Source organism: Piliocolobus tephrosceles, chromosome 19 (assembly GCF_002776525.5).
Source record: "Piliocolobus tephrosceles isolate RC106 chromosome 19, ASM277652v3, whole genome shotgun sequence".
NCBI lineage: Eukaryota > Metazoa > Chordata > Mammalia > Primates > Cercopithecidae > Piliocolobus > Piliocolobus tephrosceles.
The window spans coordinates 37,355,498-37,367,738 of NC_045452.1; the positions used below are offsets into that span (position 1 = coordinate 37,355,498).

Below are 12,241 nucleotides of genomic sequence, written 5' to 3' on the forward strand. Positions count from 1 at the left end.
TGTGTGTGTGTGTGGTGTGTGTTGAGTGTGTATGTGGTGTGTGATTATATAGTGTGTGTTGAATGTGTTTGTATGTGGGGTGTGTGTGGTGTATGTTGAGTGTATCTGTGTGGCGTGATTATGTGTGTGTGGTGTGTTGAATGTGTATGTGGTGTAGTTGTGCATTTATGTGGGGCTTGTGTGTGTGGTGTGTGTATATTTGTGTGGTGTGTGTATTTGGGGTGTATGTGTGGTATGTGTTGAATGTATTTGTGTGTGTGTGGTGTGTGTTGAATGTGTATGTGGGGTGTGTGTGTGGTGTATGTTGAGTGTATCTGGTGTGTGATTATATCTGTACGGTGTGTTGAATGTGTAGGTGGTGTAATTGTGCATTTGTGTGGGGCTTGCATGTGTGGTGTGTTATTTGTGTGGTGTGATTTGTGTGTGTGGTTTGTGTTGAATGTGTATGTGGTATGTGTGATGATGTATTTGTGGGGCATGTGTTTTTGTGTGGTGTGTTGAGTATACTATGCGGTATGTGATTGTGTATTTGTGTGGGGCATGTGCGTGTGTGTGATGTGTTGGGTGTGTATGTATTTGCATAGTGTGTGATGGTGTGAGTGGCATATGTGTTTGTATGGGTAATGTGTGTGGTGTGTGTATGTGTTGTGTGATTGTGTATTTATGTGGGGCATGTGTGTGGTATATTGAGTGTGGTGTGTTTATTTCTGTGGGGCGTGTGTGTGGTGTGTGTATGGTGTGTGTGATTATTTGTGTGGGGCATGTGTGTAGTGTGTGTTGAGTGTATTTGTATTTGTGTGGTGTGTTGATTGTGTGCGTGCTGAGGAGGATTTGGGTGAAGTGGGGGAATATGGGCACACTGATGTCCGCCCATGGGGAAGGAGTCTGGGAGGGAACACCACCAGGGATCCTGGGGGCAGGGGGCGGCCACGCTGGTCGGGTGGTTGGTTGGTCGGATGGTGGGTTGGTTGGTAGGGGGGTCATTCTGTCTGTCAGTCGGTTATGCTGGAGAGTGCAGGCCCAGGGGAAGCTTTGGACCGGGCAGCTTTCCTGACAGGAGTGGAGTCATCGTCCCCAGGTGCTGTGGGACAGGGTGGCCTGGGAGGGAGGCGGCTGGCGTTACATGGTGATGAAAGGTGAGCTCCGTGTCTGCTTTTCAAGCACTGGGGTTCCCGTCTCTGCATCGTGTGTTCCTGGGGTAGACAGCGTGTGACACACAGGTGCTGTTTTCTTCCTGGCCCCGCGTCCCCTCTGACTCTCATGCCCGTCACCCACGCTTTATTGACATTCAGGCCACACGTGCGTGCCTGCGTGAGATGTTATTTACCACAAAATTGTTGTGTGTTTGTTTGCTCTCTGGACAGATGACAAGACGTTCCAATGTGAGATGTGTTTCAGATTCTTCTCCACCAACAGCAACCTCTCCAAGCACAAGAAGAAGCATGGCGACAAGAAGTTTGCCTGTGAGGTCTGCAGCAAGATGTTCTACCGCAAGGACGTCATGCTGGATCACCAGCGCCGGCACCTGGAAGGTGAGGCTGCCTGTGCTCCTGCTGCGGGCCGGGAGAGGCAGCTCCTGTGGGGTGGGGCAGGGCGGGGTGGCGCGGTCAGCAAGGCCTTTGGGCAGCAGTTCAGCTGCCTGCTCCTTTGCCTGGAAACGGCCACCATCCGATGGGCTCATCCTCTTCTGAGAACCTGTCTCAGGAGAGCAAGGAGCTGAGACACAGGTGTCAGACCTGCTATGCGCAAGGAGAAGCAGTTGGAAATACCCTAAATGTTCCACACTGGGGAAGGAGTTAAGAAAACTGGACGATTTGTAGGGTCGAGTGTTTTACTGTCATTAGAAGTGTTTTTTCAAAGATACTAGATATTGTGAAATGACAGAAAGTGGGAAAAACCCGTACAAAAGCAACTAAGAGCAGCAGCCCTTCAACACCTTTTCATTAAAATTTGGAAAAAATTATTTTATAATTACAAATGAAGCATATGCTTGTTGAAAAGATGTGAGACCACAAAGTCCTGTGTAAAGTATAACCCTCCTGGGCACAGCGGCTCACGCCTGGAACCCCAGCACTTTGGGAGGCCGCGGCTGGAGGATCTCTTGAGGCCAGCAGTTCAAGACCAGCCCAGGCAACACAGCGAGGCTCTGCTTTTACAAAAAATTAGCTGGGCACGGTGGCACGTACTTGTAGTCCCAGCTACTCGGAAGGCTGAGGCAGGAGGATCACTTGAGGCTGGGAGGTCGAGGCTGCAGTAAGTTGTGCTTGTACCACTGTTTTACAGAGCAAGACCTTATCTCAAAAAATATATATGAAAATAAAAAATTAAGTATAACCATGTCCATCCAAATAGGCATACACATGTGCCTTTGTCCCTTTTTTTAAAAAAGGCTGGAATTGCGTCCTGTGTACATTTTAGCACTTTCCTTTTTTCTTTTGTTTTTTTTTTTTTGAGACGGAGTCTTGCTCTGTTGCCCAGGCTGGGGTGCAGTGGCCGGATCTCAGCTTACTGCAAGCTCCGCCTCCCAGGTTCACGCCATTCTCCTGCCTCAGCCTCTGGAGTAGCTGGGACTACAGGCGCCCGCCACCTCGCCCGGCTAATTTTTTTGTATTTTTTAGTAGAGACGGGGTTTCACCATGTTAGCCAGGGTGGTCTCGATCTCCTGACCTCATGATCTGCCCGTCTCGGCCTCCCAAAGTGCTGGGATTACAGGCTTGAGCCACCGCGCCCGGCCAGCACTTTCCTTTTTTACTTGACTCTTTTCTTCATGTTGATTCATAAAGACGCACAACATTTTTCTTTGTGGTTCCTTGGGTGGTATCCTCAGGGCTTCTCGAATCAAACCTGGACTCCATTTAGTGACTGGGTAGACTTTAGCAAGCTACTGTGCCTGTTTTCTCACCTGCGCAGCGGAGACAGTACTCAGACCTGAACCCCTGGGGTTGCTGTGATGGTTGAACCAGACCCTGTTCTTGAAACTTCTCGCACAGCACCCCACACATAGCAAGCGCCCGTCGATGCCGGTAGCTATGGATGCTGCCAGAAGTCAACTGTTTCCAGGGATGCAGTGTGGCTGGGTTGCATTTTACAATTTAACGTAACTCGGGTCATCTTATGTGGGAGTAAACTCATGCTTTTGTGACTGTTTTATGGATTTGTCTCTCATTTTGGAGCTTGGTCTAAGCCACTCCTCAGACTCCTGTGTCTGTCATGCTGGGAGCCTTTGGAGAATGGTCCATTTGTCCCAACGTCCAGCTTGCTGAGCATTTTTAAGTCCGGTTCTGCATTTACACCTGGCCAGGCAGGAATGCTCCCAGAATGGGTCGGCAATGTAGAAAGAGATCCTGAGAAGTGGGCTTCTCTCTTTTGGTCAAAACTTACTGTTTTGCATGAACATTTAAAAATCTGGGCCGGGCGCAGTGGCGCAAGCCTGTAATCCCAGAACTTTGGGAGGCTCAGATGGGCGGATCACGAGGTCAGGAGATCGAGACCATCCTGGCTAACACGGTGAAACCCCGTCTCTACTAAAAAATACAAAAAACTAGCCAGGCAAGGTGGCGGGCGCCTGTAGTCCCAGCTACTTGGGAGGCTGAGGCAGGAGAATGGCATAAACCTGGGAGGCAGAGCTTGCAGTGAGCTGAGATCCGGCCACTGCACTCCAGCCTGGGCAACAGAGCGAGACTCCATTTCAAAAAAAAAAAAAATCTGTCTTGATTCCAATTTGGAACAATATGCCTCAAAACCATAAAGGTTTTATTTACCAGCCTGATGTTGGTTTGACTGATGTTAATTTGCGAGAGATGAATATTGGTATCTTTTAAATAAAAAATGCTGGCCTGTTTTGCCATCTATAAGACCGTAAGTTGGCTTTGAGCCTTTAGATGGGAGTGGAAATGCCTTCTTCCATAGGAGCTCATCATCGCTCTGCCACTTAGGAAAATTGAGCACTCGATGCCCTTATATTTCCAAATGTTTCCGATGCAAGAACTGTGTCTGCAGCTGCCACGTACGTTGTGCCATCTCCCTTCCTTCCCTGGGGCTGCTTCAGGACTGGCGGTTAGTGCTGATGCCAAACTGTGTGCAGGTGGTGTTACTTATACCGCCAGGTTTCTGTCCCCACTGTGGACAGCCCTTTCCTCCCATGCACTGGAAAGGACACTGGCTGAAGTGGGATCTGATGGACCTTCGCGTGTTCTGAGTATATTCACTGTCTTGCTGGTGGGGTTGGCAATTTCAGGAGTGCGGCGGGTGAAGCGAGAGGACCTGGAGGCCGGCGGGGAGAACCTGGTCCGCTACAAGAAGGAGCCTTCCGGGTGCCCGGTGTGTGGCAAGGTAATGCTCGCGGTCCGCGTCGGAAGCTGAGATGAAAAGCACATCATCTTCTTAAGACTCTATGAGCTGTACTTACGGAGTATTGCAGGGAAGATTTGGGGGGTAACGATGGGTGCTCAGGTTGTCTTAAACTGGTGTCCATCCATTTTAAACACTTGCCATTTGGATTTCTTTGGCACTTAAGATTGGTTTCCAGTGAGTGGGCTGAGAAAGAAGGGTTCTTCCTGGACAGCCTCGTTTCCTCTTTGCCATGATTTTCCACCTGAGCTACTCCCTGGCTCCCGCTCTCCTGTATAGCATTGTTCAGTGACCTTGTGGTCAGCACTGGGGCACAATGAATGAGGACGCAGGGAGATCCAGTGGCTTTATTTTGCCTGTCAGCGCCGGTCTCCTCTGTGCAGTGGATGGCTGGCGTTGTGTAAGTTAGAGCGTGACCGATCCCATGGCAGGTGGTCCCAGGCATGTTCAGTGGATGCCCAGCGCTGCCCAAGTGAGGAAAGGGTGATGTCATCCACGGGAGCACATCCCTCCGAGGGCTGCGCAGTGAGGAGACCATCCTGGCACTAGCTCGGGATTCCCACACCTGGCTGCTTGGCGGAGATGCAGGATCCTAAACATCCAGCAAACACGCTGTCCCTCCTGGGAGAGCCCAGGGCCCACACCGTGGCACTCACAGCTGTCAGGCTGCCATGGCCCCAAGTTCTGTGCATAAGCACCACCTTGGTTGTGACTGGAGGTGGCATCACTTCTTCGTTACTTAGCTTTCACTCAGGTGACTATAAGATGGCATCTGTGCTCAGAGGCCTAGGAATTGTCTGTCACAGGATGCAAAGCTCATGCTGCAGAGTAAGCGTTCTGAGCGGCTCCCAAGTGGGCTCTGGGCCCAGCAGCTCCAGCACGTCGCTCAGGTGGCTTTCGGAGCCGCCGATAGGAGGATGCCTCAGTCACACACGGCTCACATGAGCCCCAGAGCGACGCTCCTCCAGCGTTTCAGCAGCTGGGAGCACAGGCCCCTGCAGGAGGCCCGCTGTCACCGTCCTGCTGTCCTGCCTTCCAGCATGCAGCACCATCACCGAGCTTTTGACCTTTTAAAGAGAAAACGGAAATCTCAGTTTTTATATGAAATTTCCTGATTTTTTTCAAACCACAGAGCGAGCCTAAACAAATGAGCGAGCAGGGTGGTGTGGCTGGGGGTCCAGGTGACGCTCCAGACTGCGGGCTGGAGGGGCAGGGCTGGGGTAGAGCAGGTGAGTTGGAGCACCTTTGCAAGCTGGGCCAGCTGTGCACAGGCCACAGGTGGGCGAAGCCTGTGCCCCTTGTCCCCCATCCCTGGTCTTTCTGCCCACTGATCTCTGCCCCTTGGGGGGTACTGGCCCCAAGTGCCTTCCATGCTGTTGAGAGATCGTATGTGCAAAACCAGCTCAGTGCCTCACATCCAAACACGTTTTTATTCCGTGCAGTGTTTATTGAATACCCACTGAGGGTTGAGGCAGGTAGTGAAATAGCCTGTAGTTTGGATGACTGAATTCTTTTTGTTTCCAGTTATTTCTCGTGTCCAGCCCAGTCTGTCTGTAAAGACCATGACACCCGCAGACTCTGTCCTCTCCTGCTCACCTTTCACCCTGTCGCATTGCCCCACCTAGCGTCCCTGGGATGGGGCACAGTGCTGTCAGCCCGTAAGTCATCTGCACATCTTGGAAGATGTTGCCTGGAGATGCCGGCATCTTGTCCCTAGCAAATCACTCATTCCCTTTCATTCGTCTATTACGTTCTTTTCTTGAGAATGTGGGCATCAGGTGAGCTCTAGGAGGTCACACCCCGAGTTACTTGGCCACTGGGAATGGCTGTCCAGATAGAGACCCGCAGAGCCCTGTGGGGTGCTGAGGTTTCTAGGGCCCTCGCGGTGGTCTCAGCTGCCAGCCTTGTCCACTGCTCTGTGCCAGTGGGGCCACATCTGTCATGTGGACCACGGTATTCCCAGTGCCAACCCCAGCCCTGGTCACAGAGGTGACCCCCTGGGATGGGTATTGGATGAATGGGTGCATCTCCATACCCGTCATGCCAGAGCAAGAAATGAGGGACATTGTGAATGTGCATGAAGCACAGTGTAAAAGCCAAGGCGGTAACTAGCTCTCTTCTTTGATACCTACTTTCAGAAAATTGCAGGTATTTCTGTGACTTACTGGTTCCTTGATAGTCCGTCCTAGGGAAATATCTACACGAGCTAAAAAAATGGAGCTGACCTAACGTTTATAGTAAGGACTAGCAAATGGTCAATTTCCTACTGTAACATAAGCACCTGTTTACACAATTCAGTGACTAACCCTTATCGTGACATCAGTGATTATTTGTATCTCTTGCACACTGAGGAACTGTTGAGACGCAAGGCCTGGAGCACAGTGCTGTGCTTCTGTCCCGGGTTGTGGTTTCCCCAGAGGAGCCTGGTGGAGAGGCTCCTTCCCATCATGAGACGCTGCAGCCCCTCACCATGCGACTTCTCTGCCCACAGGTGTTCTCCTGCCGGAGCAATATGAATAAGCACCTGCTTACCCACGGCGACAAGAAGTACACCTGTGAGATCTGCGGGCGCAAGTTCTTCCGCGTGGACGTGCTCAGGGACCACATCCACGTCCACTTCAAGGTGTTGATCGCGTGCTGCCCTCACCCAGGCATGCTCATGGCAGGCCCCCGGGCCAGCGTCTGTCACGGTCAGCTCAGGCTTCCATAGCAGAATTCTGCAGGCAGGGCAGCTTCTGGGCAGACATGTGCTGCTCACGGTTCTGGAGCTGGACATCAAGGCCCCCATAGATTCGGTCTCTGGCGAGGCTCACTTCCTGGTTCATAGGTGGCACCTTCTCACTGTGTCCTCACATGGTAGAAGGGTAGGGATCTCTTCTATAAGGGCCTGAATCCCATTCTTTCTGTTTTTTGAGACGGAGTCTCACTCCGTCACCCAGGCTGGAGTACAATGGCAAGATCTCACTGCATCCTGCACCTCCTGGGTTCAAGCGATTCTCCCACCTCTGCCTCCCAAGTAACTGGGACTACAAGCACCCACCATAATGCCCAGCTAATTTTTGTATTTTTAGTAGGGACAGGCTAAAAATCATCATGTTGGCCAGGCTAGTCTTGAACTCCTGAGCTCAGGTGATCCGCCTGCCTCAGCCTCTCAAAGTGCTGCGATTACAGGCATAAGCCACCATGCCCCACCCCAAATCCCATTCTTGAGGGCTCCAGCCTCATGACCTAATGACTTCCCAGAGGCCCTGCTTCCTGATACCATTTCCTGGTGGGTTAGGATTCAACACGGGAATTTGGGAGGGTTCAAGTATTCAGACCACAGCAGCGTCCTCAAATAGTTGACAACTAGCCACATTTCATCTCTCCAAAATGAATTCTGTGACTGCATTGGCCTCACTTCCTGTGGCCCAGCTGCCAGGCCCAGCTACCCCACCGTGGCTGCTTCCCATCCCGGACCTGGCATTTGCATCCCTCCCCGCCTTTGAGGAAAGGGAGGAACAGAGAAGCTCTGGGAGCAGGGAGGATTTGGGGTGTGATGAAGGGCAGGAGAAGCGCTGATCAAGAACTGAAGAAGGAACCGGTGGTATGGGAGACCCACTCGGGGGACTCCCTAGCAGTGCCTGGCCCTGGGCGCAGATTGGGATCTTGCTGGGCACGTGTGAGAGGTAGCCACGGGCCGCGTGGAGAGCGAGGGCGGCTCTGGTGTTTGGGGACCCCTGGGGACAAGCTGGGATGGACTGGGGCATAAGTGTGGCTCGTTAGGGCCGTCATGGGCATCAGAGAGGTATTTCTTCTGCATCTGGGGAAATGATTGATCGTCCCTGTGGTATAGGTAACTGAGTGAAGCGTCTGCTGCCCTGTTAGAAACCGGGAAGTGTTGGCTGTTTTCCAGGACATCGCTTTGATGGATGACCACCAGAGGGAAGAGTTTATCGGTAAGATCGGGATCTCCTCGGAAGAAAACGATGACAATTCTGATGAGAGCGCGGACTCGGAGCCTCACAAGTACAGCTGCAAGCGGTGCCAGGTATGGCAGGTCTGCCCCGCAGTGCCTGGGTGGTCTGGAAAGAAACGTGGTAGTTTCAAGGCTGCAGGCCCCACACAGCAGGTGCCTTTGTGGATCTTGGAAGCAGCCCTCCCTCCCCAAAGGCTTGGGCCAGTGGTCCTACTGCAGACTGGGTGCCTGTCCATCACCTGTGCCTGGGAAGGCCAGCCCATGCCACCTCGGTGCTCAGGGATGGCCTATGTGGGTCTCACAGGCACACTCCAGGAACTTGCCTTGTGACACGGTTCAGGAACACACATGAAGTGTGGGGGTCGGACTCCTAGAAGGTGGCTGTGCTGGCTGCAGGCTGGGGCACCTCTCCCCTCTCCCTTTCTCCTCCCCCTCCTCCTCCCCGCTCAGGCCTGAAGCCCTCACAAGGCCTCCCCCGTGCATGGAAGGGGCTGGCCAAAAAGGAGAGTGGTTTGTTTCCGAGGAGAACCACGCTCTGAGTTTTGGGCGTAAGGCCTTATGGCTTCGGAGAAGTTCCCCATCAAGCCTCTGAGAGTCCCTTCCGCCCTGGCATGAGCCGTGGGTCCTCAGGGCGTTGGGTGCCCTGGTTTGTGGACACGACCTCATTAGCTAACGGGACCAGGGAGCTCATGCGGGTGTCAGCAGTGCCCCGTCCACCTGGTCTGCAGCTCACCTTTGGCCGGGGGAAGGAGTACCTGAAGCACATCATGGAGGTGCACAAGGAAAAGGGCTACGGCTGCAGCATCTGCAACCGGCGCTTCGCGCTGAAGGCCACCTACCACGCCCACATGGTCATCCACCGCGAAAACCTGCCGGACCCCAACGTGCAAAAGTGAGGCCTGCTTGGGGGCTCCTGGGTTGTGCCAGGAGGGAGGGGACACGCTTCCTTGCAAAGACACACATGCTTTAAGGAGCCATTTGTAGCTTCGAACAAGTGATATCCTCTGGGTCCCAGGGCCAGGGCTAGGGGGCAGCAGGGCTGGGGGCGGCAGGACTGGGGGGCAGCAGGGCTGTGGGGGCAGCAGGGCCAGGGTTTATCCTGTGCTTCCACATGGCACCAGCTGGCCACGTTACAGGAAAATAGCAGGGTTCCTGCCCTGCCTACAGAATGACCCAACATACTTTTTCCTGCAGCAATTAGGTTTCTTTAATGCCAGGCCACATCTGACATACAGCCCATAACCCAAGCAGTCTGCTAAGCAAGTGACTAAACAGTCTCATCCGGGGTGCTAACGAAGAACCACAGCCAGCTCAGCCTAAAAACAGACACCATCTTCAGTCCTGGGGTGGCGGGGGGGGCTCAGGGGTCACAGTGGCAGCAGGGCTGCCGCCTCTGACACATTTCTCCTTGGCCTGTAAATGCCTTCTTCTCCCCGTGTCCTCATAGGGCCGTCCCACTGTGCGTGTCTGTGCCCAATCTCATCTTATAAGGACCCTGGTCAGATTGGTCAGGGACCACCCTGATGGCCTCATTTCCATGTAATCACCTCTGCAAAGACCCCATCTCCAGAGTCACATTCTGAAGTGCCAGGATTAAGACTTCGATGTAGGAGTTCGGGGGGTTACGATTCAACCTGTGGCAGAGGCTCAAGTATTTGCGGCTTTTATTGTCCCCGTGGCACCTTATTGCCTCACCTTTGTGGAGGAAGGTGCTGGGGAGGGCGCCCTCGCTGCCATGGAGCCCCGAGGCTGTGCGGCCATCCTGAGCTTGTCTCTGGTTTCAGGTACATCCACCCCTGCGAGATCTGTGGGCGGATCTTCAACAGCATAGGGAACTTGGAGCGCCACAAACTCATCCACACAGGTGCGTGTCTGTCAGGATGTGGGGCCCCGGCCCTTGCAGGAGGGGGCTGGCAGGGAGGGATGCCAGGGGGCCTCCACGTATTCTACACACAGAGCTGTCACACCTTGCCTCCCCCGTGCCTTCCTCTGTTTCTCCATCTTTTCCCGTCCTTATCGGCCCTGCCACTCAGAGCCCAGTGCCCCCTGCCCCCTTACCCCTGTAGATCCTCAGGGATCTACTCGAGCTATAGGACCCCCGGGAGGGCTCTGTGGAGGCTGCTGAAAAGGTGACCCCGTCCCTGTCACTGCACTTCCAGCTGCGGGGGAGGCTGGGTCCCTCTCCTTGGTACGTCCTTTTTGCGGCCACCGCAGATTGGAGCTCCTCGGTTCTGAGTTGCGGATGCCTGTGTTCTCAGGTGTGAAGAGCCACGCCTGCGAGCAGTGTGGGAAGTCCTTCGCCAGGAAGGACATGCTGAAGGAGCACATGCGTGTGCATGACAACGTCCGCGAGTACCTGTGCGCTGAGTGTGGGAAAGGTGGGTGCAGGTGCGGGGGCCACGGGCCAGGCTCAGCCAGGCTGCCCAGCTGCAGGACTCTGGAAGGGGACATGACTGAGAACTGGCACATCGACCATAGTGCAAGAGACATTGCCAGAGTGTGGCCCTGGAAGCCCATACGCTTCAGTCACTTACTTGAAAGGACTCCAGGCAGGATTTAAATCAGGAATCTGCAAGAAGCAGCAAGTAGTCCAGAAAGCAGAAAGATGTGATACATTTAAAGGCAGAAACAAATCATTTTAAAAGTAGGAAAACAATGCAGGATCTAATTGTTTAAAGTACAGAATGATTCCCAAAACCACCACGGGGTCAGACCGTAGATGCAAAACCCTCAGCGTATTCACTACGCAGACTAGAATTGGCTGTGTGGTGAGAGGAATTCACCACGGCCAAGGAATCTTCATTGTAATGACAGAACATTCATTAATAACAAAACTAGTAATAAAATGTCTCAAAATTAGTAAGCAAAATAGAAATATAATTCCAGTACACGTCGTAATTGTAACCCATTCCTGTTTTGACAAAACAACTTCCTAAAAGTTTTGGAGCAGCAGGTCTGTCTTGGGCTGTGTCAAGCGACCTTGCTCATGCTGTCATGATGACAGTGCAAAGAAAACACAGCTCGATGAACTGCACCCACCGGATGACCCCTATAAGCACCGGTAGAATAACACTGCATGTCAAAGCCTGAAGGAACTGCCTGCAGAAAAGGCCAGAAGGGGGATATTTCCTTTCCCCACTTCCTGGCCTTCGGTTCCTCACCTCAGAGGCCAGCGCAGGCTCTTGCCCCTCCTCCAGGGTAACTTTGCGCAAGGACAGCATGTGGGTGGTTATTGAAAAAGCAGCGTATGCACCTCACCAAGACGTATTTTTTAAACGATACAGATAGGTCTGGAAGGTGGCGTTGTTACTCTCCCCTCAAATCCCAGCCAGTCCTTGAAGAGCCACTGCGGTGGTTTCTCTGAACGGAATGTTGGTAGCAGTGTCTGCCTGCCTTAGTGAGAGGCTGGCTTGCTTTTTCTCCGCGTCTGCATTAAGCTCCCAGCCCCTTTCACCACCTCTGCTTCCCTTTCCTCCCCAGTGCCCCTAAGTAGTAAAATGTTTAAGACATTGTGGTGAGCCTGGCTGGAGGGGTCCTGAGTAGCGTGTAGAGACAGGAGGGCCAGAGGTGGGGGCTTATTCAGGGCCAGGCCTCTTAGGCAGGCAGAGAGGAGCCACACCTGGGTCCCCTGCAGGTCCCCAAATGCCACCAGGTGCCCTGGGAGGTGAGGGGTGTGGGATAAAGCCACATTTTATAATGTTGTAGAGATTTTAGTATTTGAAATGTGTTATTTAGTTGCATGGCTTTTTAAAATGAATTCTGAATAGTTGAAATAAGATGCTGGCATTAATACATTAGTTGCCAGATTTAGTTTACGTAATATCAAATTTCAGTAGTCATCTTGCTGTCATGTAACAGTTGCTAGTACATACCAGCACATGCTTGTGCTTATTTTTTTTTTGATACTTTGCTATTTTTTTTTTTTTTTTTTAC

At 52.6% G+C, this 12,241-nt stretch overlaps 1 protein-coding gene across 14 annotated transcripts in view; it reads left to right on the top strand.

Moving 5' to 3' along the window:
* Positions 1 to 12,241, top strand: part of PRDM15 (PR/SET domain 15) — a 75,217-nt gene that overhangs the window by 48,138 nt on the left and 14,838 nt on the right. For all 14 annotated transcript variants that reach the window (XM_023191894.2, XM_023191897.2, XM_023191920.2 and 11 more), the window contains 7 exons: positions 1,365 to 1,532; positions 4,238 to 4,332; positions 6,842 to 6,973; positions 8,246 to 8,380; positions 9,037 to 9,200; positions 10,093 to 10,172; positions 10,567 to 10,686. In XM_023191894.2, coding sequence (XP_023047662.2) covers positions 1,365 to 1,532; positions 4,238 to 4,332; positions 6,842 to 6,973; positions 8,246 to 8,380; positions 9,037 to 9,200; positions 10,093 to 10,172; positions 10,567 to 10,686 — 894 coding nt within the window. The remainder of the gene's footprint in view (positions 1 to 1,364; positions 1,533 to 4,237; positions 4,333 to 6,841; positions 6,974 to 8,245; positions 8,381 to 9,036; positions 9,201 to 10,092; positions 10,173 to 10,566; positions 10,687 to 12,241) is intronic.